This window comes from Carassius auratus, unplaced genomic scaffold, assembly GCF_003368295.1.
Source record: "Carassius auratus strain Wakin unplaced genomic scaffold, ASM336829v1 scaf_tig00016635, whole genome shotgun sequence".
Classification (NCBI taxonomy): Eukaryota; Metazoa; Chordata; class Actinopteri; order Cypriniformes; family Cyprinidae; genus Carassius; species Carassius auratus.
The window spans coordinates 101,487-127,302 of record NW_020524698.1 but is presented as its reverse complement, the minus strand read 5'-3'; the positions used below and the strand labels follow the sequence as shown (position 1 = coordinate 127,302).

General features: G+C 39.3%; 1 protein-coding gene across 1 annotated transcript in view; it reads left to right on the top strand.

Annotated features, from left to right (window-relative positions):
• LOC113075268 (ADP-ribosyl cyclase/cyclic ADP-ribose hydrolase 1) overlaps positions 1-9,662 on the top strand; it is a 65,332-nt gene extending 55,670 nt beyond the window's left edge. Inside the window, exons 6-7 of the mRNA XM_026247963.1 lie at positions 4,009-4,101; positions 9,566-9,662. Coding sequence (XP_026103748.1) covers positions 4,009-4,101; positions 9,566-9,662 — 190 coding nt within the window. The remainder of the gene's footprint in view (positions 1-4,008; positions 4,102-9,565) is intronic.
• Positions 9,663-25,816: the final 16,154 nt, after the last annotated feature.

Genomic DNA, 25,816 nt, shown 5'->3' with positions numbered 1-25,816 from the left:
GAGCCTCAAAAAGAAAAAAAAAAAATACATTAACTGATCCATGCTCAATCAGGCCTACCAACAGAAAATTTTCCAGTCACTCATTTTGCATCGGGGAAGCAACTTATGTAGGGCTGTAGCGATCGAATATTTTAGTAATCAAGTATTCTACCAAAAATTCCATTGATTAATCAAGTTATCGGATAAAATGTGTTTTGGCTTAATTATATTGGCACGATATTGATGTGCGCATGCGCAGTAAATTTGACCGGCAGGATAAAATGTCAAGACACCGAACTTTTATTTTGATGGGTTGACGTAGCTTTATAATTCTGTGTATGTGAGGTGACGCTAGTTTTACTTAAATCAAACGGTCAAATGCTCATGAAGTGATTGTCAGAGCAGTTCTGGAGATGTTGTTCATGTGTTCACATCCTTATTTAGTGAGACAGCAGACACTGAAATTACCGCGAGCGTCACACGCGCTTCAGTGTGTGTGATAAAGGAAGTCGCGCTTCTGCTCCATTCATTAACATAGACACACAGAACATGCAGGATTTACATTTAAATAGATTGTTCCGGCTTAATATTTACATATATTAGTCCATATCGTGATTTGATGCAAGTGCAATGACCAGTTTTTTTTTTTATTAATTCATTTCAAATTTGGCAAATTCCGTGCCATTCCACGTTAAACTGTAAATTCAGTTTTTATGACTGGATTCCGCGATTCCCTCTGTGCTTTCTGCATTGCAGAAATCATAGGGCCCTAGTTGTGGTATGCAAGCTCTATCTTGCAATGGACACACGCCACAACATTCTTTCGACATTTGCCCGTGTCCTCAAATCAAAACACTGCTGAATCCATGCAGAATGCAAATTCGGACGCAGCGCTTATATCTCTTTCCGCCAACATAAACGCGTTGTCACATTTAAAAAAAAAATAATTGCGAAAGAATGAGAATTAAAATAAATTAAAAGAAGCTTAAAGGCAGAGGAATTTGCCACGATCATTTTATTTGTAATCGAGTTACTCGAGGAATCGTTTCAGGAAATCTCCCATCTGAGTTATGTTGCATGCTCAACGGTGGCTAGGGATCTCCCTCCCAATGGGGTACAGCCACTGGAGCCCTTCATCCGACATGCCAAACCGCAGCTCGAATCTCATTGCCTATTCAGCATCAGACAGGGCTCTCCCTTCTGGTGCAGCAGACCCACGGCTCCCTTCGGTCGCAGTGTGAACCCCCCGTCCGAGTTATGTCACATACTCAATGGCGGCCTGGGATCTCCCTCCCGATGGGGTACAGCCGCTGGCTCCCTTCAGTCGCAGTGTGAACCCTCCATCAGATGCACCAAACCGCGCCTCGTACTCAGCCGCAAGAGGGACTCTCCCGGTGCAGCAGAGCCGCATCTCCCTTTGGAGGCAGCAGGAGTCCCTCATTTTTTGATATCTGGCATCGTGCTCCTCTCATAAGCGGCATGGAGGGCTCGCCGGTAAGACGTTGCGAGCCGCAGCTCTCGTCGAACACTGCACGGGCTCTCCCGGTCGCTCTGCATTTTTCTTCTCAACACGCATATTTTGGGGGGCAACTAAATTTAGCTCTCTGGCTACTGTCCTATGCCTTTAAGCTTCTTTTGGGGAATTATTTGGGTTCAGGCTATGCTCCGGGCCCGGACCCCTCCCCCAGGACAGCACGCCAAAATATACCTACTATTCGCCTTCAGATTATATGTAAGGGTGAACTCATGAAAAGCGACTTGACTTGACTTAATCTATGGTGTCCGTGAATTGGGGAATGTTGAATTTTTTTTTTTCTGCAAACCTTTTTTTCTTGGCAGTTTGTTTTAATAAACTTGTTTAAATAACCAGTTCAGCAGTTTGTTTACATTTATCACGCAATAGTTTAAAGGGTTAGTTCACCGAAAAATGAAAATTATGTAATTAATAACTCACCCTCATGTCGTTCCAAACCCGTAAGATCTCCGTTCATCTTCTGAACACAGTTTAAGATATTTTTGATTTAGTCAAAGTTAAATCTCAAATATTTTAAACTGTGTACTGAAGATGAATGGAGGTCTTATGGGTTTGGAACATGAGGGTGAGTTATTAATTACATAATTTTCATTTTTTGGTGAACTAACCCTTTAAACTATTGCGTGATAAATGTAAACAAACTGCTGAACTGGTTATTTAAACAAGTAACTACTAACCCTTTAACATGCACAATTACTAACAATTACACGATTGTCTTAATCAACTCACCATTTTAAATTACATTCAAATGCTCAGTTCACACATGCTTATATCAATGGCTCATTATTATTATTATTATTATTATTATTATTGTTGTTTTAGTTTTTTTTATCAAAACCATGTTGAACTATAGAACATTGTTTACATTAACTGTAATCAGCTTGTTTTTTTTTTTGTTTTTTTTTTCGTTTGACAAATAAATTACCCAATCCCAAAAAAGTTCAGACACTGTACAAGTTGTGAATAAAAACAGAATGCAATGAAGTTTCAAATATTTTATTCAGAATACAACATAGATGACATATCAAATGTTTGAACTAAGAAAATGTATAATTTTAAGGTACAAAATAAGTTGATTTTAAATTTCATGGCAAAAAAGTTATGACAAGGCCATGTTTACCACTGTGTGGCATCCCCTCTTCTTTTTTTCAGTCTGCAAACGTCTGGGGACTGAGTTGTTCAAGTTTAGGAATAGGAACGTTGTCCCATTTTTGTCTAATACAGGCTTCTAGTTGCTCAACTGTCTGAGGTCTTGCATCTTCCTTTTTATAATGCACCAAATTTTTTCTGTGGGTGAAAGGTCTGGACTGCAGGCTGGCCATTTCAGGCTGGCCATACTCGGATCCTTCTTCTATGCAGCCATGATGTTGTAATTGATGCAGTATTTGGTCTGGCATTGTCATGTTGGAAAATGCTAGGTCTTTCCTGAAAGAGATGACATCTGGATGGGAGAATATGTTGTTCTAGAACTTGGATATACCTTTCAGCATTGATGGTGCCTTTCCATATGTGTAAGCTGCGCATACTCATGCAACCCCATAGCATCAGAAAGGCAGGCTTCTGAACTAAGCACTGATAACAGCTTGGGTGGTCCTAGTCCCCTTTAGTCCAGATGACATGGAATCCCAGTTTTCCAAAAAGAATTTTCATTCGTCTGACCACAGAATGGTTTTCCACTTTGCCACAGTCCATTTTAAATGAGCCTTGGCCCAAAGAAAATGCCTGCGCTTCTGGATCATGTTTAGATATGGCTTCTTTTTTGACCGATAGAGTTTTAGCCAGCAACGGCGAATGGCACATTGGATTGTATTCACCGACAATGTTTTCTGGAAGTATTCTTGAGCCCATGTTGTGATTTCCATTACAGTAGCATTCCTGTATGTGATGCAGTGCCGTCTAAGGGCCCAAAGATCATGGGCATCTGGTTTGGTTTTCCAGCCTTGACCCTTACGCACAGAGATTGTTCTAGATTCACTGAATCTTTGGATGATATTATGCCCTGTAGATGATGATAACTTCAAACTCTTTGCAATTTTTCTCTTAGAAACTTCTCTCTGATATTGCTCCACAATTTTCCGCTGCAGCAGTGGGGCAATTGGTGATCCTCTGCCCATCTTGACTTCTGAGAGACACTGCCACTCTGAGAGGCTCTTTTTATACCAATCATGTTGCCAGTTGACCTAATAAACAAAATGGTCCTCCAGCTGTTCCTTATATGTACATTTAACTTTTCCGACCTCTTATTGCCACCTGTCCTAACGTTTTTGGAATGCGTAGCTCTCATGAAATTCAAAATTAGCCAATATTTGGCAGGCCATTTCAAAATGTCTCACTTTTTAAACATTTGATATCTATAGTCTATTGTGAATAAAACATAGATTTATGAGATTAGTAAATTATTCCATTCCTTTTTTACTCACAATTTGTACAGTGTCCCAACTTTTTTGGAATCAGTTTTGTATGTATTTTTGTGTATATTTGTTTTCATTCCTCAGCATGTTTGGCAGTGTGGAACTGGGAAATCTAAACCCAAGGATGGTCACTCATGTACACATTAAAGTCATCTACAACTTAGAGGGACCCTTTTTGTAAGTAAATTTCTTCCTGTTCATATTGTTTTCAATACAATGCACTGACACTGCAGTTAATTTACAAAAAACCTTCTCAAAAAAAAAAAAAAAAAAATTAAGATCCTTGTCGAAATTGAATTTGCATTTACATTTAGTCATTTAGCAGACGCTTTTATCAAAAGTAACTTACAAAGGAGGACAATGGAAGCAATCAACAACAACAAAAGAGCAATGATACATAAGTGCAATAACAAGTCTCAGTTAGGTTAAATGCAGAACATGTAGCAAGGGCTTTTAAATAATATAATAAATAAAAAGAAAACAGATAGAATAGAAAAAGAATATTTTTATTATACAATTTTTTTCTAATTGTATAATAAATGAAAAGAAAATGTATATAATACAAAAAATATTAGAAAGTAGAAAAGTAGAAAAGTAGAAAGTTTTTTTTTTTTTTAAGGATTTAAATAGTGAGTGCTAAAGTCATACAAAGATGGAAGAGATGTGTTTTAAGCCGATTCTGGAAGATGGATAAGGAATCAGCTGCTCGGATTGAGTTGGGACGGTCATTCCACCAGGAGGGAACATTTAATTGAAGTCCGTAAAAATGACTTTGCGCTTTTTTGAGATGGCACAATCAAGCAATGTTCACTTGCAGAACGCAAGCTTCTAGAGGGCATATACGTCAAAAGTAATTAATTTAGGTAAAGGGGTGCAGGGCCAGTGGTGGTTTTGTATGCAAACATCAATGCCTTGAATTTTATGTGAGCAGCTATTGGTAGCCATTGTAAACTGATAAACAGAGGTGTGACGTGTATTCTTTCAGCTCATTAAAAATGTTTCTTGCTGCCGCGTTCTGAATTAATTGTAAAAGTTTGATAGAACTGGATGGAAGACCTGCCAAGAGAGCTTTGCAATAGTCCACCCTGGACAGAACAAGAGCTTGAACAAGGAATTGTGCAGCATGTTCTGAAAGAAAGGGCCTGATCCTCTTAATGTTGAATAAAGCAAATCTGCAGGACCGGACAGTTTCAGCAATGTGGTCTGAGAAAGTTAGCTGATCATCAAGCATAGCTCCAAGGTTTCTGGCTGTTTTTGAAGGAGCTATGGTTTATGTGCCCAACTTGATGGTGCAATTGTGATGAAACGATGGGTTTGCTGGAACCACTGTCTTGGCAAGATTTAGTTGAAGGTGATGGTCCTTCATCCAGTAAGAAATGTCTGTTAGACAAGCTGAGATGCGAGCAGCTACCGTCAGATCACCAGGATGGACTGAGAGGTAGAGTTGAGTGTCATCAGCATAGCAGTGGTATGAAAAGCCATGTTTCTGAATGAAAGATCCTAATGATGCCATGTAGACAGAGAAGAAAAGTGGTCCAAGAACTGAGCTCTGAGGCACCCCAGTAGTTAGATGGTGCTACTTGGACACCTCACCTCTCCAAGATACTTTGAAGGACCTATCTAATAGGTAAGACTCAAACCACTGGAGTGTGGTTCCTGAGATGCGCTTTGCCTGTAGGATTGACAGGTGGTTAACTGTGTCAAAATCAGCAGACAGATCAAGCAAGATAAGTATTGAGTATTCTGTTATTGCCAGTCTTAGGGCTTCAACAACTGAGAGCAAGGTAGTCTCAGTTGAATGTCCACCTCTGAAACCAGATTGGTTGCTGTCAAGGAGGTTGATCTGTGTGAGAAAGACAGAAACGTGGTTGAACACAGCTCGTTCAAGTATTTTTTGTAATGAAAGGAAGAAGGGAAACTGGTCTGTAGTTCTCTAAAAGAGATGGCTTGAGGCTGGATTTCTTAAGTAGTGGAATTATATGAGTCTGTCTAAATGATGTGGGAAAAACACCAGTGTGGAGGGATGTGTTAATGATGTGAGTAAGTGCAGGTACAACTGCAGGAGAGATGGCTTGAAGGAGATGAGATGGAATAAGATCAAGTGGACAAGCAGTAGGATGATTAGAAAGGATGAGTTTGGAGACTTCTGCCTCAGAGAGTGAAGAGAAGGATGTGAATGAAGGCATGTCTGCTGGTGATATGTGCATAACAGATTGTGGTGTGGAAAATTGTGCACTGATGTTTTTAATTTTATAAATGAAAAATGTGGCAAAGTCGTCAGCTATTAGATATGTTTTATAAATGAAAAATGTGGCAAAGTCGTCAGCTATTAGATATGAAGCAGGAGGGGGAGCAGGAGGACAAAGGAGAAATGTTTTAAAAAGCATGCGAGAGTTAGACGAATTATTAATTTTGTTCTGGTAGTATGTCCTTTTAGCAGGGGAAACATTAGCAGAGAAGGAAAAGAGGAGTGACTGATACACATTAAGGTCAGTAGTATTTTTGGATTTGCACCACACCCTTACACATAGAACATCAGAAAACCAAGGGGCAGAAGAGGTTGTATTGGCTGGCCTGGAAGACAAGGGGCAAACGGTGTCTAAACAAGATGTAAGAGTGGAGCAGAAAGTATCAGTAGTACTGTTAGCATTGAAATATGCTAAAAGTTTAGGGGAAGGTAGCGAAGATAAACCAGTGAAGATAGCCGGGAGGGTGACAGTGAGCATAAGTTACGTTGAACGATGACGTGGAGGGGTAAGTGATGTGTCAGGGACCATGTTGATGTTAAAAGTGAGGAGGAAGTGATCCGAGGTGTGCAGTGGAGTAGTCAGTACATTATCAATGGAGCAGTGTTGTGTCTAAATAAGGTCCTGGGGGTTGATAGAAAACTACAAAATGTATTTTAAGGAGGTAGGTAACCGTAACTGAATGAGATTCAAAGATACTTTGGATACTAGGAAGGTTGGAAGTTGACTAGGAAGGTTGATACACAAAAATGGTAAAGGATTACAGAGATGAGCAGACCAATACCTCCACCTCTTCCAGGAAAAAGAGGGGAGTGGGAAAATGAGAAATTATTGGAGAGTGCTGCAGGTGTAGCAGTGTCCTCTGGTTTGATCCAGGTCTCTCTCAGGGTCATGAGATTAAGATTTGAATGACTAATTATTAGGGGTGTAACGATTCACTCGTTTTCTCGATGCATCGATTACAAACCCTGTCGATTCATATGCATCGATATTGAAACATTTTTGAATCATGAATCGCCCGATCTTAAACAGCAATCGATTCAAAATTCTAAGAAATGAATGAATCGCGATTTCTATAGAGATTCAATGCTTTCAAAATGTATACACATTAAATTACCACACGCATGAATTAATGGAGACCTTGAAGAGTGTTCGTGAATCGTGCCTCTTATCTGTCCTTAACGCGCTCGACTGTTTACCGCCCTGAGACTGCCACAGGATTGCGCTCACGCTCCGTTCGTCTCTGACGCAGCTGACGTGTGATCTAGGACTCGTGGCCAGTGCCAGAGCCGTCGACAGCTGTATTGCATGGACGGAGCAGAAATGTAAGTGTCTAAATCATATGCACAGATCCATTGAATGATACATGTTTTTAAACAATGTGGATGAACCGAATATACGAAGGAAACTTAAAATTAACCACAGCATTAACAACGACCTTGAAACAAGAGCACGAGATTTATCTGATAATCAGATGCATGAAAGTAGCGTTTGTTTCATTAGCAAACAGACATCTGGCGCGTTTTCTCTCAGAATCATTCGCTGATGGAGATGAAAAGTTAAATAGAGATGAAGACGTTTTCACACTGAAAGAGAAGCGATCTCACTCTCATAGACGTGCCAGGCTTTATCTGCAGCTAAACTGAATAAAAGCAGAATGAACTGATGAAACTAAAAAAAAACCACAAACAATTTATGAATGATGCAGTGCTAATTGAAATTTATTACAGTACAAAAACTATAAAGTATATTTTCTACCTTATTCTGTGCAGAAAATTTAAATAATTGCTAATTAAATGTACCCTAGTATATGAAACAATCATAAAATTGCCATTAGGAAAAAAATATAGATTACAAATGATTGATTATTCTCCAGCAGTGTATTTGATTTATTACAGCTAATTAAAAGTAATTAAAAAAGAAGATAATTCCTTGTAAAAAAAAAAAAAAAAATACAATAATAATAACAATAATAATAATAATAATAATTATTATTATTATTATTATTATTATTATTATTATTATTATTATTATTATTATTATTATATAGGCTACATACATAAAATAATTGTATTTGACATTAAACTAGCATTTAACAATGGACAAAAGTTTTTTTTTCTTTTTTTCTAACCTGGTTCTCTAACCATAAATGCTACTGTAATTTGCCGCCTGACTAAGCATTTAAAGAATTTAGTAGAAGCATTTAAATAATCCCGTGAATGCACTTAAAGAAAACAGAATCAAATCTAATTGAATTTAATTGTGAATCGTATCGAATCGTTCTAAATTTGCAAAAATCGAAAACCTATGAATCGTAATTGAATTGAATTGCTGCCTTGCCAAAGATTCACAGCCCTACTAATAATAGAAGTAATGAAATCGGCTTTGTTTACAGAAAACTGGCAATTTCAGAGACCAATAGAAAAAGAAAGTAGTGTATTAGCAGACATAGGCAAAGTGTGCAGGTTTTTAAGATTGCGCAGCCTACATGGTTTGCGAGTGGTAGTGATAGTAGGGATCTGGAAACACATAGTAAGAATTGGTTATAAAAACTGAAACAGCAGTAAAACAAGTAGAAGGAAAAAATCATTACTCAACACAATATTTTTATCCCTTGTCAGTGTCCCTGCCCGGTGTAGTTGCACGGTAGGTAGAGTCGATGGTCTTTACACTCTTTGGTCTTCATACAAGAAGGTCTTAACTGAAGGGCTGCCGCGACCTAATCTTTTCTATACCGTCAGACAAAATGGAAATTGTATCCAGCTGAACACACTTTACTGATTTAACTGCTTCTCTCAAAGGGTATTTCTTCACACTGTATTTTGCTAACACTTGAACAGACTTTACTGTTACTGTCTAAGCAAGCGCACAACACTGACAACATATGCAATAGAGTATGAGACAAAAATCAGCACGTCTCAACACCGTAAACAAACAAGTGTTTCCTAGTAACAACAACTGCATTAATCACTAATGAGACATTTATGCATTTTGCAGATGCTTTTATTCTAAGCAACTTAGTGCATTCAGGCTATATATATATATATATTTTTTTTTACCAGTATGTGTGTTCCCTGGGAATGGAGTCTTATTTTTTGTCTAACATTTTTTTTAATTATTAGATGATTTATATGCTTTACTTCAAGTATGAATGTATCAGTCAATATATCTGGCCATCCAGGAACACTTATTAGTGATCTTCAGTACCTGGTGACCTCCAATGGTACAATTTCTGTACCTGGTGACCTCCAATGATATAATTGCTGTGTGAACGGCACACTTAAATACTGCTGTGAAATGAATACAGATCAAGAACAGGATAATGAATATTATATAATAATGTTTTTATATGACACACTAATCTTATAGCTGGCTTCCTTTTTTTGTCCCTCTAGGGAGTCTTGCACTCAGGGATCCATCCTTGGACTAATAGAGGTTTTAAAAAAACGAGGGTTCCACTGGACCTGCACAGACAATGACTTGTATGTTTGATTTTCTTCTTTTAAAAATATTTGAATTGTTGAGCCCAGTAGTGGCTCTTGACCATAAATTTAGGTAGGGCAGATGTTAGGTCATAGCAATGGCTTATGATTAACCACCGGTAAATTTTACATTCTAATGGCTTAACACATGCATTTCTTTAACAGAGGTGTACACATAGTACTACCTATAGTACAATGTTTAAAACCTCTAGGTTTTTGGATTGTTATTTTAAACAAGTTCCCACGAGTTCCCAGGACGTGAGAATAATTAGATTAGATTCAACTTTGTCATTGAAAATGTAAGGTACAAGGGAACAAAATGCAGTTAGCCTCTACCGGATGTTAGGAACTACTGGAGGTTCAAGCGACTTTAGACAGACAACAATATTGACATGTGGCGCACCATTGAGTAATTTGTCCTTCCCTCAAAGAGTTGAGTGAATTGTGTGTGCATAACCATGGTAGCCCGAGAATGATAGTATAATTGGATAAGTGGATGACATAGAATCAAATGAGTTCAGAATGCAGAGTTCCAACTTGTAGCTTGAGTTCTTCAGTGATACTTAGAATGTTTCCCTCTCCAAGGGGCTGTCCATCTAGCACCTCCACTGACAGGGGAGAGTTACAGTTTATGGGAGAGTTTTAGTTTATGTTGCTTAGCGTATTCATAAGGAACAGAGCTGTCCACTTCTCCAGAGTCTCCTTGATCTGGAGGTTGCAATGCGAGTTTACACTCACCGGTCGGGTACTGGATGATGGATGGACTGGGCAAGAAATCTTCTGCTGTCCCGCCTGACCACAATAGAGAGACAGTTGATTCTGAAGTGTGACACCAACTGCGTAGGTTCGGCTCCACTGTTGGTTTCAGTGGGGAAACGAGGCAGGCTCGAGTTGAGCATTGAGAGTGGATTAGATTGTCAATAGGGATGGTAGGATCAATTAACTCAACCAGACTTCTTCCCTCATCTCGGCAAGCCAATTCGGACTGGAGCTCTGAACTGAATCCTCTCCAAAACAAGTGCTTTAATGTGTCCTCCATCCAGACAGTCTGAGCCGCTAGTGTATGGAAGGACTCTGCTGCTAGCTGCTCATCTAACCTCAGCTGGGTGTTCAAAAACCTTGCAGAAGTTTTGGAGAAAGGCTTCAAAGGTAGAGTTCTCCTGGTCAGAAATGAACAAACAAATGCAAAGCGGAAGGAATCTGTGGGCTACAGCAAGGGCTGTTGGTTTACAAAAAGCGAGCACTGAAGTAGGAAGCCCTTGCATTTGGCAGGTTCTCCATTGAATTTCTCAGGGAAAGCGAGTTGTGGGCTGACTGGGGGAGTTTGAACCAGGAGGGGTTGACTAGCGACAGGTGGTGGATTAGAGCCGGCTCTGGGTGGTGACATGCTGAGGTCTTGCAAAGTCTAACAAGCTCCTCTATAATGTGGTGAGTAGATGTAGTTGCATAATCAGGTGTGATTGTAATCAGGTGTTGTAATGTAATCAGTATGAGGGATGATGGGAATTGGAGTCCGATAAGAGATCGCTAATAATCAGGGGACAGTCCCCTCTAGGGCCTCCTCTGTAACACACATAGAAAAGAGAGAAAACTAGAAATTTTGTTTTTCATTGTTTTATTGTTTTATTTATAATTTATTTACACAGTTATTCTCTCATGGCCATGAGAAAAACATGTCGTTCCCTCAACATTAGAAGTCGTGGCCACGAGAAATGAATGTTGTTCTCTCAACATAGCATCTCGAGGCCACGACATAAAGATGTCATTACCTCGACAAAATGATCTCGTGGCCATGACATATGTTATTATGTTGTGTCCACGACAAAACTAAGTGAACCAACCATGTCATCTCCCGGGCATCTTTGACCATTGCGCCTTGCATCTTTTTACCTCCATTCATTAGGGCTGCGACTCTGCAATTAGATACTATTATGCATGTCTTGTGTCTATAATAGCAAAACATTCTTATTGGCTAGTTATGTTAGTTTGGTTGAAAGTGAAAGCTGCTCCTTTCATAACATTGGTAAGCAAACTCATGGACTCAAAAGTAACATTGTAAGGGAAACAGGTCAATTTACCTCAAAGGGAATCATTTAAGATTTTAAAGGGAATTTGAACAGAATCACTGTTTCACGGCTGATCACTGAGACGCCCTTGATTCACTGAACGAGCCGTTTAACATCAATATTAATATCCAAAGTATAGTGAAAACACTATCAATTAGCACAGTAACAAGATCGGCAGTTTAAGACATTGGGCCCTATCTTGCACCCAGCGCAATTGACTTTGTACACCGACGCATGTGTCATTCCTATTTTGCACCTGCGCAAAGCACGCTTTTCCCTCCACAGAAGCACGTCGCTAAACTAGTGAATGAACTTGCGCTCCCTGGGCGGTTCAGCGCAAAAAAGGAGGCGTGTTCCGGCGCAAACAATCCCTGGTGCTATTTTGCTGTTCCATTAAACAATTGCGCCACTGACCAGAAAAAACCTAGTCTAAAGTCAGTGGCGCGTTGCGCGTTGCGCATACACTTTGCTCATGTAATCTACACAGATGCAACAGTTATTTTTGCAAATCATAAACTGTTACACTAAAAAAAAATATTAACACATGAGATGACGGAAATCATTGTGGTGTGCCACGAAGATGTGAAAAAATAGGCATAAATCTAGCTTACAAATTATTCAGGCTAATTTTAGTAATTAAGGATCAGACCTGTTTGCCCAATAGTGGCAAGACATATAGGCTATGTAAGGACATCTGACAAATATGTTTGTCCGTCAAGAACCAGGAAAAAAATCGATGAAACAATTGTGGCTATTTCCTCCCACGTCTGTTTAACCGACGCAATTTTGGGCGGGTTTCTCCCATCCCCATACAACACAACTTCTCTGTCTTTCCCTGCTCTTACAAGAACATCAGTCTCCTCGGCTGTGAACCGCTCCTGGCGTGCGCCTGGTAAATACGCCATAATAATAGCAATCCATAATGGAACTTGCACACCTGCTTTTAAAGGGAATGTTGGATGACGCTTTGATTGGTTTATTTCACGTTACGCCCAAACCACACCTATGAATAATGAAGCTACTTCAGACCAACCCATTTTAGATTTGCGCCGGGCGCAAGAGCCATTTATCCCGCCGGGAAAATAGCAACAGCGCCGAGACCCGCCCACAAAATTACTTGCGCTTCGCGCTTTGACACTTGCGTTTCAGATCGTTAAAATAGGGCCCATTAACTTGTAAGCACAAAACACAAGATACTTCTCTTTTCAATATGAATAAGGCTTTATTAGATAAATCTAAGACATATAAACTAATCTAACACATAAACGCACGCACTTACACATTCACACAAGTTGCAGGAAGATCGAAAGTTAGGGAAAGATGAGTTTAAGAGAATGGAAATATGGAATCCCAAGTTTACAGCAATACGTTAAATTGCATAGACATGAACAGCCATCAATCACTTAATAAACCCTCGAATTGAGTTCCTCACTGAGGTTAAAATTATATTAGATACACCAGCACAAATGTCTGAAGGTACATTGTCTGTGTAAAGTTGTCGCTGATTGGCTGGAAGTTCAGTAGTCGTTGAAGTGACGTCTTGGGAAGGCCCTTGGTGGGGCGTTGGCTGAAGGTGCAGAGTTGTGTGCGCTGGTTGAAGTTGAACGGGCACCCGAGGTCAGGCGTCGGAGACTCGAAGTTACAAAACTTAACTCAGAACATGAAACTCTCAAACGGAAAACAAAAGAAATAAAGTTTGACTAGACAAAGTTGTGTTTCTTCTCATCGTGGCTAAGTAGCAGCAGGCGTGCAGGCTGAAGCAAGCTGGAACCGCGCTCAAAGAACAGTGATGACAAACAGCATGGCTAAAAGCTGAAGCTAAGAAGCAAAGCTAAAAGCTGGCATGACTGACAGCAAAAGCAAGGCTAGAACTAAAAAGCTAACATGACTAATAGCAGAAGCATAGCTAAAGACTAAAAGCAGACATGACTAATAGCAGAAGCATAGCTAGAGACTAAAAGCAAGATTTTAGTGTGTCCTAAGTATTTGAACTGGCCTGTTGGCCACACCTCAAATGTTGTCTTGACCAATCAGATATTGTCTTGGCTCGGGGGTATCATAAATCATATGTTTATCTTACCAAGCATGTGGTCCGAATTTTTCCGCTCTTGCAGGGTTTAATTTTGGACATGATTCCTATAACAAGAATATGATATATTTGACAAATAAATGATTGTCAGGACTATTTCAAGCAAGCAGATTCGATTACATCGATACTAGACATGAATATGTATCCTTAAGCTATCCCATAGTTATCAAAAGACATACAAAATAAGTGATTATAACATGATAGTCAAATGTGTGGGTTATATATAAATGAATATGGAGTTAAGCGATGGACTGATATTCATTTAGAAGTCATTTTGGAGTTCATTTTGGTCCATATATATAATCCATATATATGTAGAAAAGACAGTTTCATTATCTGACAAAGATTTCTGTGGAGACCAGAGGTTCAAATCCCCCCCCCCCCCTTAGGAATATCAGTCTGATTCTGCTGGGGGAAGTCAATGGAACTTGTGTAGTACTCTCATGGGTTTACATGTGATGTCCAGCGTTGCATTTCAATTACGAACAACAAATTTGACAATCTCTTCTGCGAATTCAAATTGTCAATAATTGTTCTAGTGGTGTTAATGTTGAAAGCTGTTCTGTGAAAGTGTTGGTTGGTTGGTTATCTTGCTTGGGACTTGAGGCACAGAATGTTTTATGACTTCCAGTTGCCTTACTGAGGAATTCAGCTCGTGTTTCAGCCACAGCCCTGATCGACTCTTTAATTTGTCTGGTTCGAGTCATTTCTGCTACAACATCAATCAATCAAGTGTGTTTTTTTTTATTCAACTCAAATTGTTAAATGCATTTATTAAATAAATTCAGTGCACACAGACTGTAGTAGGCTAAATCTGAGAAAGAGCCGCTGGAGGATGATGTTATTTCTTTAACATACAACATACATCGTCTGATCTGTGGGCCAGTGCTCTGCTGGGTTCGGCCCAGGAAGAGCAAGATGTCTGTGGATGGCAAAGAAGCTGAGGCTGAACCTTCCCAATCCTCCTGCCCTGCATATGACGAGCTGTTGGAGTTTATGGATCACGCCACGGCAAGGCAGGACATCCCATGGAAGCGGGCTAAGAAAGTAACGCTGCAAATTAATCTTGATGAACGTTATCTTTCTGGCCATAGCCCTCCAGCTCAAGTGAGACTTCCATTTCTTCCTGACCTCCATACAGAGATCCAGAAGGAATGGAAGAGGATGATTTCCTCATTCATCCATCAATTCCACAATACGAGTTATGCCAACCTCAAGGTGATGCACAAAAACGATTATGAGAGGATGCCCCCTGTAGAAGAGACGCTGGCTAGCTATCTCTCTATTAGTGAGATGTCCTCTTAATACTCCTTCCTTGCCATCTAAGCCCCTTCAGGATACATCACGCTTAAATGGCAGGGCATACGCAGCAGCAGGTCAGGATGTGGCTTTCTTGCACACAATGGCGGTTCTCCGGGCATATCAGGCTGATCTACTGAACCAGATTTTCCTGTATGAGTTCTGAAAGAGCTTCGAACTGCTACTGACCTCTGGTTTATATAAGGGATGCTGACAAAGTTTGGTTCCTTAATGCTCCTGTGTCCCAGGCTGGCCTCTTTGGTGACACGGTCGAGACACTAGTTCGAGAGACGTGCATATCAGTACAAGGTCCTGCCTTTTGGGCAGTCCCTGTCTCCCCGTGTCGTCACGAAAGTTGCAGAGGGGGCTCTTAGGGGGCATCCTCAACTATCTTGATGATTGGCATGTACTAGTACAGTCTCTGGTTCAGTTGTGCGAGCACAGGGACCTGGTGCTCCAGCATCTCAGCTAGCTGGGTTTTCGTGTCAACTGGGAAAAAAAGCAAGGAGAGGACCTCTTTTTCGGTATGGAGTTGGATACTCACAGTGGAACATGCGTGGTCTGTGTTGAACTGCTTGAATTCAGAAGTTTCAGAAGTTCCTTGGGCATATGGCAGCTGCAGCACTGGCTTCATGGTCGAGTCCCCAGGTTGGCATGGCAGTGTAGTACTCACTGAATCCAAGTCACACCAGCCAGTTGCCAAACCTTCACCCTGTGGTCACCCAGTGCACCTTATCTTGAACAGTCTCAAAAATGCTGGTTCGAATAGACAACATGGGTACCGTTGCATACATCATCTGACAAGGTGGTTGCATGTCACAACTCGCCCAGCTCCTACTCCTTTGGAGTCCTTTGGAAGGTTCTGAGGTCACTTCATGCCATTCACATTCAAGGTCTCCTCAACCAAACGGCTGGTGAGCTATCACGAGCTACACTCATGGTAGAATGAAGACTCCATCCCCAGATGGGCCAGCTGATTTGGAAAACTTTTAGAGCCACTCTGGTAGACCTGTTTGCTTCTCCAGAAATCTCTCACTGCCAGTTGTTCCCTCCCTGACTGAGGGTACACTTGGCATGGACACATTGGTACACAGATGTCCAGAGGGCTCATGCAAGTATTTGTTTGTCCCAGTGATCTATCTGGCAAAGACAATGTGCAAGGTCAGGGAGGATGAAGAGCAGGTCCTGCCACTGTAAATGAAGTGTCCCCCACTAAGCAAGGACTAAACTGGTTCCTGTGGTCTTGTCCCGATTGTCGTCTGAGACAAGGTCTTAACAGGGGATCTGTATCTGGGGCTCATCTAGTTGTCCTGGTCTCTGCTGTCTTTCAGGGCTGTAGAGGTCCTTTCTAGGTGCTGATCCACCATCTGATCTGGTTACAGACTGGATCTGGTGGCTCTGGTGACCTCGAAATAAAAGAGAAATGGACTAATATTAGCTTAGATGCCATTCTTCTAATATTGTAGCAAGTACATCGGGTGTAATTGGAAGTGTTCCAGGTTCCGGTTGACCTAATTAATGCAGCATAGAAATTCTTTAAGGGATTTGCATATTAGAAGCATATTAGTGTGTTATGTTTAAACCATGTTAAAGAGACTAGTCTTTAATCTAGATTTTGACAGTGTGTCTGCCTCCCGAACAATGTTAGGCAGGTTATTCCAGAGTTTAGGTGCTAAATAGGAAAAGGATCTGATGCCCGCAGTTGATTTTGAATTGAATCAAATTGCCAGACTTTTGAGAATGCAGCAAATGTGAAGGACTGTTTTGTAACAAGAACTTGTTCAAAAAGTGAGGTGCTAAACCATTCAGGCCTTTATAAGTAATAAGCTAAATTTAATCTATACATTGTTTAACCTGTTAGCCTGCAACCTGTTGCATCCTCAACTACCCATGTTTGCACGTGTCAATGTTTACAAATAGATTAAATGAAACGGGACAAATTAAATCTTGACAAACTATATATCACTATAAACATCTAAGTCTCAAGCATCTAAGACAGATCACTGTTTTTTCAATGGCAAGCTTTTAAATAATGTATTTGCTAGATTTTTGTAAGTAGTACACATGAAAACATGATGAATGAAAACACAGTACATACATGATTCATCGTAATAACGAGTCATAAACAAATTCACAGCTGTAAATCCCGGTTTAGTTAGAAAGGTAAGGGTCCACTGAATTAAATCTCATGTAGCATTTTTAGTCCAACGAAGCAATAATGTTGTAATATGGATGATAATTCCTTTGTTTATGTTTCAGTTTATCAGGGACAGAATTGTTTGTGTCCGTTATTGAATAACTCAACCTCAGAAACTGCGTCTTGGTAGTAAAAAAAACAGCATGGTTTTGTAGCGCACAGTGTCACAAACAGGATGAGAGGATCCACAAAAAAAAAAAAAAGTGAAAGAAAAATGGAAGACTGTTTATTTGAATTCTGGCGTTCTCTTGTGATGGCTTGTGACACACCTGTCATCTGATGGAAGCGGAACTTAGCAATCGCCTTTTAATTTATTCGTTTTATTTTTCAACAGTTTTCATATATGTGTGAGTGTGTCTTATGTTGAATGTGCCTGTATCTTCATGATTAACATCTGTTTGAGTGCTAATCAGATCGCTTTTACTGTGTAATCACGGCTATTGATGTGAACACATCTATATGAATAGAGTGCAATTTTTTGAGTTTATGGCACATTTATATTATTACCATCTCTATAACTGGCCATCAGCACATCAGCACGTATTTTCATTGTAAGTCATTGTAAATGCTGAATTTTTAACAATCTCAGGATGTTCTGTAATTGGCATACAAAGTTACATCTTAATTTTATTTTTATTTGTTTCTTACTCAAATTATTCTTATTGTATTTTCATATAAGTGTAAATCACTTATATGATGCTTAAGTTTCTGTCTAGTTTTTTATAAGCAGTGATATGTTTAATGACTAAAATAGTTTGTAGAACCCTTCAAAACAGTTGGTAAATATTTTTTTATATGTTGGGGGTGGGGGCACTAGACATAAGCACTATTCGGACGGGACTAGTTTTCTAATGTACGTTTGAGTTTCTATTCTTACCACCTGACATCTGTGATTTTCATGTACCAATTCGGACGGGACTAACATCTCCGTGTTTATTACAGAGGTGGGAGGGTCTGATTTGTGCATCTGGGCGTCACAGAGATCACGCACTCTGTATGCGTGCATTGCATTCATTCAGAATGATTGCCTTAGTATTATTACACAATAAATACTAAATGGCTAGTATAACAATGTTAATGTGTGGTTCCTTTAGTTTAATTTTTTTCCTTTTTTAATTAAATGTAAATAAAACATTATGTAACTGAATACATAAATGAACGTGAGTAATCTTACCTGATGCTGATATTACAATAACCGGTATTAACATTTTACGCGATCATGCTCTTGATTTTATTATTTGTATTATTTTTTATTATTATTATTTATTGGCCGCTAAGCAAATACATCAAACATCCGCGTGGTAAGAGCATCTACGTTAATTCACGTTGGCCAAAACACACAAGGAAACGCGTTGTGAAATAAAATATCACCGGCAATCACAGACATTCGCATTCGGACGGGATTAGTTTTCTCAGAGCATCACTGAGTTTGCTGAAAAACGGTAGGTAATTTGCTCTGGAATTATCACAGAGGTTGTGTGAGAAAAACACAGACGTGGCAGATTCGGACGGGATTAAAATCACCAAGTACGTCTGGGAAACGCAGATTTCTCTAACGACCCCCTGTAAAACTAGTCCCGTTCCTTATAGGGCTATAGTCTCAAAAAAATGGTTCCAGGAATTTCATTTTTCATGGTACCTCCATCAGATTTGAAATATAAACTCATGAGACATGTGACTTTCAACCCATTATTTTTTTCTAGATTGCTCCAGGACTGATTTCACGTATTTTTATATCAAATAAAAACATTTAAAAAATTCAGTGTGGTAAAAATAATAATAATTCAAGGCACTTCAGTGTCTATAATTTTGAATAGTTTTGAGTATTATCAATTCTGGATGATAATAAGTACAGCCCAAAGGGTCTTCTTTCCAAAGACACCACAATTATGCGTGTAACACAATGAAGTAAGGAATTTTAAGTTGGGTAGGGCACTTTCAGTTGTGAGTCCCATAATGGGGGTGCTGGAAAACAGGTTAATAGGTAGACAGTGAAGTGTTGATAGAAACCAAGCTTATATGGTCATTCTTCCTGGTTCAAGTAAGAACTCTAGCTGCTGCATTTTGTAACAGCTGGAGTTTGATTACTAAGTGTGCAGAACAACCACCCAATAAAGCATAACAATAATCTAACCTTGAGGTTATAAATACATAGATTAACATTTCTGCATTTGACATTGAGAGCATAGGTCATAATTTAGATATATTTTTGAGATCCAAACACGCAGTATTACAAATTCTAGAAATCTTTCTAAGGAAAGATTGCTATCAACTGATGATCAAGAACTGACAGAGCAGCCATCAAGTCTTAGACAGTGTTCTAGGTTATTACTAGGGCTGGGATAAACAATTATTTTTTAAACGATTAATCTAGCGATTATTTTTTCGATGCATCGATTAATCTAACGATTAATTTTTCAGACCGATTAAATTTCGATTATCTCCCCGTTAACTGACTACTAACAATTTATACATGTTGATTTACATATCTGAATGAAATAAAAAAAAACATGAATTCCTTAACATTGCAATATATGTTTATTGCTCTTAAAATTACAAAATAAAAGACTGACTAAGAATGCATTACTTTGCACTTGTATAGAGATAGCATTCAATAAAACCTTGAAGCCTTGAAAACACATAGCTTACTGAAACAAGCTTACTGAACACATAGGGCCTAGCTTACTAAAAAAAGTTCTTCTTTCAGATGAAAATAGCAACAACTTGATGTCTAGCATTCAATAAAAAAGGTCACCTAAAATACTTGTTTAGAGCAACTGAAAAAATACAGTAACCAATGTAACTTGAGGGCTTTAAGCTAATACAGAGAGTGCTTTTCCAAAAAAGTTCCTCTCGTACGCGCCATGTCAGGCGCAGCAGTCATTCTATTCTACATCACTCACCGATCAAATAAGGCTTTGACAGCCGCCAAAAAAAAAAAGATCAATGCAGAAAAACCCCTGGATTGGTTATATAACGTTGGACAGAATGTTGATCCGGCCATCGCGTATATTCAGCGCACATAAGGTAAACGTTTTGCAAACGTTTTTCTGAGAAATAAAAACAGGTCAACGAATCGATGCGCATATTTTGCGTCAACGTCATCGATGACCTCGACGCGTTGTCCCAGCCCTAATTATTACATGCAGAGTTTTTAGGTCCTATAATTAACACCTCCGTCTATTCAAAATTTAGCAGTAAGAAAATTACTCGTCATCCATTTTTTTATATCGACTATGCATTCTGCTAATTTTTCAAATTGGTATGGTATATCACTGGGCCGTGAAGAAATATAGAGCTGAGTATCATCAGCATAACCGTGAAAGCCATGTTTCCTGATAAAATCTCCTAAGGGTAACATTTAAAGCGTGAAGAATAACAGCCCTATCCTTGAGGTACTTCATACTGCACTTGTGATCGATGTGATACCTCTTCATTTACTGCTACGAATTGATGGCGGTTATATAAGTACGATTTAAACCATGCTAAGGCACTTCCATTAATGCCAACCAAGTTTTCTAGACTATGCTGAAGAATGTTGTGGTAAATAGTGTCAAATGCAGTGCTAAAATACTATTGCACTAATAGAGAGATACAACAACAATCAGGTGATAAGAGCAGGTCATTTGTAACTCTGTTTAGATTAGATGAGATTAGATTCAACTTTATTGTCATTATGCAGAGTACAAGTACAGAGCTAATGAAATGCAGTTAACATCTAACCAGAAATGCAAGAATATGGTGCAGAGTAAGTGAAGCTTTGATTTACAGAATGTACAGTGGAGTTGCTATGAGTTGCTAGTATATACAGAATATAAATAGGAAATGTAGCGATTATATCTACATTATGAACAGAGCAATATAGGATTATATATACATTATGTACAGCAGCAACGTAAGAACAGTGGTTGTAAATACAGTTGAATGTGCAATAGTATTGTCAATCAATGCATTCTGGTGATAAATGTTATCAATGGAAGTTAAATGGCTGCCAGTGATTCATTGAGCAGTTTTCACCACCTGCTGGAGTGCTTTGCGGTCAGATGCGGAGCAATTGCTGTACCATACTGAGATGCAGTTTGTGAGTATGCTCTCAATGGTACAGCGGTAGAATTCAACAAGGATCCTGGGACTCTTAAGGCACTGTAAGAAATAAACGTGCTGATATAGATGGGTGTGTGTGCATGACTCCTAGTCCACCTGAAGTCCACATTGATCTCCTTAATCTTCTGGGTGTTTAGTTCCAGACTGTTAGTGGCACACCACACAGGATGAGAGGTTATCTACCTTAACAGACTGAGATCAGCTTGGAGGGGATTACAGTATTAAATGCAGAACTGAAATCAATGAACAGCATTCTCACATGTGTATTTTGACTGTCCAGGTGGGATAGAGTAGAGTGACGTGCCGTTGAGATGGCGTCCTCTGTTGATCTACTGCAGCGATAGGCAAATTGGAATGGGTCTAGTGTAGCAGGAAGACAGGAAAATTTTATGGAGAACAGATCTTAAAGCGCAGTGATTAAAGTCCCCAGCAACAATACCGGCTCCATCCTGGTGCAGGGTTTGTAGTTTGCTAGTAGCAGCCCAAAGTTCTTTCATAGCCACACTAGCATTAGCGTCAGGCAGTACATAAACTGCAGCAGCAAGAATGCAAGTAAACTCAAAAGGTAGATAGAATGGCCTGCACTTGATAATCAGGAACTCCAGATCAGCAGAACAGTAGGTATCAACAATGACAGAGTCTGTGCACCATGATTTGTTTACATAAATGTATACTCCACCTACCTTGTTTTTACCAGAGGTTGCTGCTACTCTGTCATCCCTGAAGAAAGAGCGTCCATCCATATGCACCACACTGTTTGAGACATCGTTGCAAAGCCATATTTCAGTGAAGAACATAACATTTACAGTCCATAAGCCATTTCTGTGAGAGGAACCAGATATTTAGTTCGTCCATCTTGTTCATCAGAGATCATACTTTGGCAAGCAAGGTGCTGGGTAGAGATGGTCGGTGTGGGTTTAGCCTTAGCTTAACACGCAGCCCTCCACGCTTTCTCCATCGTTGTTTACGATCCCGACGCCAAACACTTCCAGTCGGTGCGAGTTTTCCGCTCGCTTGTCCGTGGTGATCTCTGTAGCTCCAGCGGCGGTGCGCTGAAGTCGAAAGGATGATCTAAAACTATGTTGGAACACTGTTTGTTGATGTCCAAAAGTGACTGTTTACTATAGCTGTACACTAAGTAGACATCGAAAACGCCTCTTTTACCGCCGCACGTACCGCGGCGGCGGCGGTATAAAGTGCATTTACAGCTTTTGACCGCTGAGTGGCGCTTTAACAACAAGTTATCAAACAAGCGTATCAAAGCACATTTTCGCAAATAGACGTCAGTTTTGCCTTGCTGATGTGTTACATTTGACTGCTTCAGTCACGGAAAATGAAAGAAAAACACTATAGTTTAAATATTTAATATATTTAATATTCACAGATGAATGTTTGGTATTTATGAAGTCATGTGCATTTCTTAGAACAAATTCAGGCAGGATAAATGTCAAGCCTGTGCCTGAGTCTGTGCTTATATTTTCTAAGCTACATGGTATTAAACCATATTTTAGATTTGACACATCTAAAAGGTGTGCTGTATTATTTATATTATATTAATTATCCGTTATATTGTTCAAAAGAAATTGTGGTTTACTTTGCATCGGAGCATTAAAAGTGGTAGCCTATTTTAGGGGGGTAGGATACATGGATTATGTACAATGTCAATATTTTAATATATTATGCCTATATTTTAATTTATATGTTAAATATAAATATATTTTTTCCTTTAATAAAACAACATGCATTTTTGTTATTCGTTACCTGTACTTTATTTTGACATAACTTATTGGGAAAAAGACATTTGTCTGTAAACTGATTAAGAAATTGTTGCATGTTTAAATGTGAAGCACTGTATAATTTCGTTCCCATTATTTAGGCCTAATTTGCCTAAAACAAGAAAAAAATTAAACCGGCACGATTAAATCTTTGAAACTCTAAAGAATTAATAAAACGTCCTCACGATTAAACTCAAGTTCTCTCATTATAATCAACAACATTCACACGATGTAAAAAAAAAAAAAAAAAAGCTTTAGTAATTGACAACTAAAGTGATTTTAAAGGGAACCTTTTTTACTTAGGATCGTTCACTCTTCCGTGACTGCAGCACACCTGCAAAGCGTAAGCACTCGTTAGCTTGTCATTAGCGTTTTCTTTTCTCCTCTCCTCTCCTCTCCTCTCTCACGCTGCAGTTTTCCACAAGTTCATCAAACAACCGCAGTAAGAATATTTCATCAAGCACGGTGAGTAATGGCTTCTCCTACAATTGTTATTTGCACCTCTTGCCACATGTACAGTTTATCTATCTCTGTCGCTGATGAGGGATTCACATGTGATAAATGCAGGGAAACAGTTAGGCTGACAGAGAAGATTTCAGAATTAGAGACACGCATCCAAACTTTAATTGAGGACAGTAAGAATGTTAGGGCTCTAGATATGGCTTTGGATGCGTCTAGCTCAGGGATTCCTGTACATTGTCTGGTTCCAGCAGAGCCCCTGCAGCAGGGCAACTGGGTGACGGTGAGGCAGCGTAGTCGTGGGTCAAAACACCGCTCTTCTGTTCCGATCAAAACATTAAACAGGTTCTCCCCACTCAGTGATGCACCCACTGAGAAACCTGATGAAAGTGCTCTAGTTATTGGTGATTCTATTGTACGGAACGTGAATATAGAGACACCAGCCACCATAGTCAAATGTTTACCGGGAGCCAGAGCGCCTGACATCTTGGCAAATTTAAAAGTGCTGGCTAATGCTAAACGTAAATACAGTAAGATTGTTATTCATGCCGGCGCTAATGATGTTCGACTTCGCCAGTCGGAGATCACTAAAAATAACTTTAAAGAGGTGTGTGAACTTGCAAGCACGATGTCAGACACTGTAATATGCTCTGGTCCCCTCCCTGCTTACCGTGGTGACGAGATGCATAGCAGATTGTCATCACTCAATGGCTGGATGTCTAAGTGGTGCCCACAGAATAACATAGGTTATATAGACAATTGGACGAGCTTTTGGGGCAGACCTGACCTGTTTAAAAGAGATGGTCTTCATCCCTCCTGGGGTAGCGCCACTCTTCTGTCTAGAAATATGGCAAATAGTCTTAGTGTTTATACTTGACTAACTGGGGCCCAGGTCAGGAAGCAGACAGACTGGCTAAACCGACCGTCTGCTAGCTGCCTCCCGTCACAGAGGTCAGTTAATTCTCAGCACATAGAGACTCTTTCACCTAGATATCACACTATAGAGACTGTGTCTGTTCCACGAACTAGAAAATACAAAAAACGTCCAAACCAAGTTAAGGTTAACAATTTAATTGAGGTTCAACAAATAAAAAACAAATGCAATATGGATAAACAAATGATAAAGATTGGCTTATTGAATATCAGATCCATTTCTACGAAAACACTTTTTGTAAATAATATGATAACTGATCATAATATAGATGTGCTCTGCTTGACAGAAACCTGGCTAAAACCTGATGATTACATTATTTTAAATGAGTCCACCCCCCAAGATTATTGTTATAAACACGAGCCGCGTCTAAAAGGCAAAGGGGGAGGAGTTGCTTCAATTTATAATAACGTTTTCAGGATTTCTCAGAGGGCAGGCTTCAAGTATAACTCGTTTGAAGTAATGGTGCTTCATATAACATTATCCAGAGAAACCAATGTTAATGATAAATCCCCTGTTATGTTTGTACTGGCTACTGTATACAGGCCACCAGGGCACCATACAGACTTTATTAAAGAGTTTGGTGATTTTACATCCGAGTTAGTTCTGGCTGCAGATAAAGTCTTAATAGTTGGTGATTTTAATATCCATGTCGATAATGAAAAAGATGCATTGGGATCAGCATTTATAGACATTCTGAACTCTATTGGTGTTAGACAACACGTTTCAGGACCTACTCATTGTCGAAATCATACTCTAGATTTAATACTGTCACATGGAATTGATGTTGATAGTGTTGAAATTATTCAGCCAAGTGATAATATCTCAGATCATTATTTAGTTCTGTGTAAACTTCATATAGCCAAAATTGTAAATTCTACTTCTTGTTACAAGTATCGAAGAACCATCACTTCTACCACAAAAGACTGCTTTTTAAGTTATCTTCCTGATGTATCCTAATTCCTTAGCATACCCAAAACCTCAGGACAACTTGATGATGTAACAGAAACTATGGACTCTCTCTTTTCTAGCACTTTAAATACAGTTGCTCCTTTACGCTTAAGAAAGGTTATGGAAAACAGTTTGACACCATGGTATAATGAGCATACTCGCACCCTAAAGAGAGCAGCCCGAAAAATGGAGCGCAGCTGGAGGAAAACAAAACTAGAGGTATTTCGTATTGCTTGGCGGGAAAGTAGCATATCCTACAGAAAAGCATTAAAAACTGCTAGATCTGATTACTT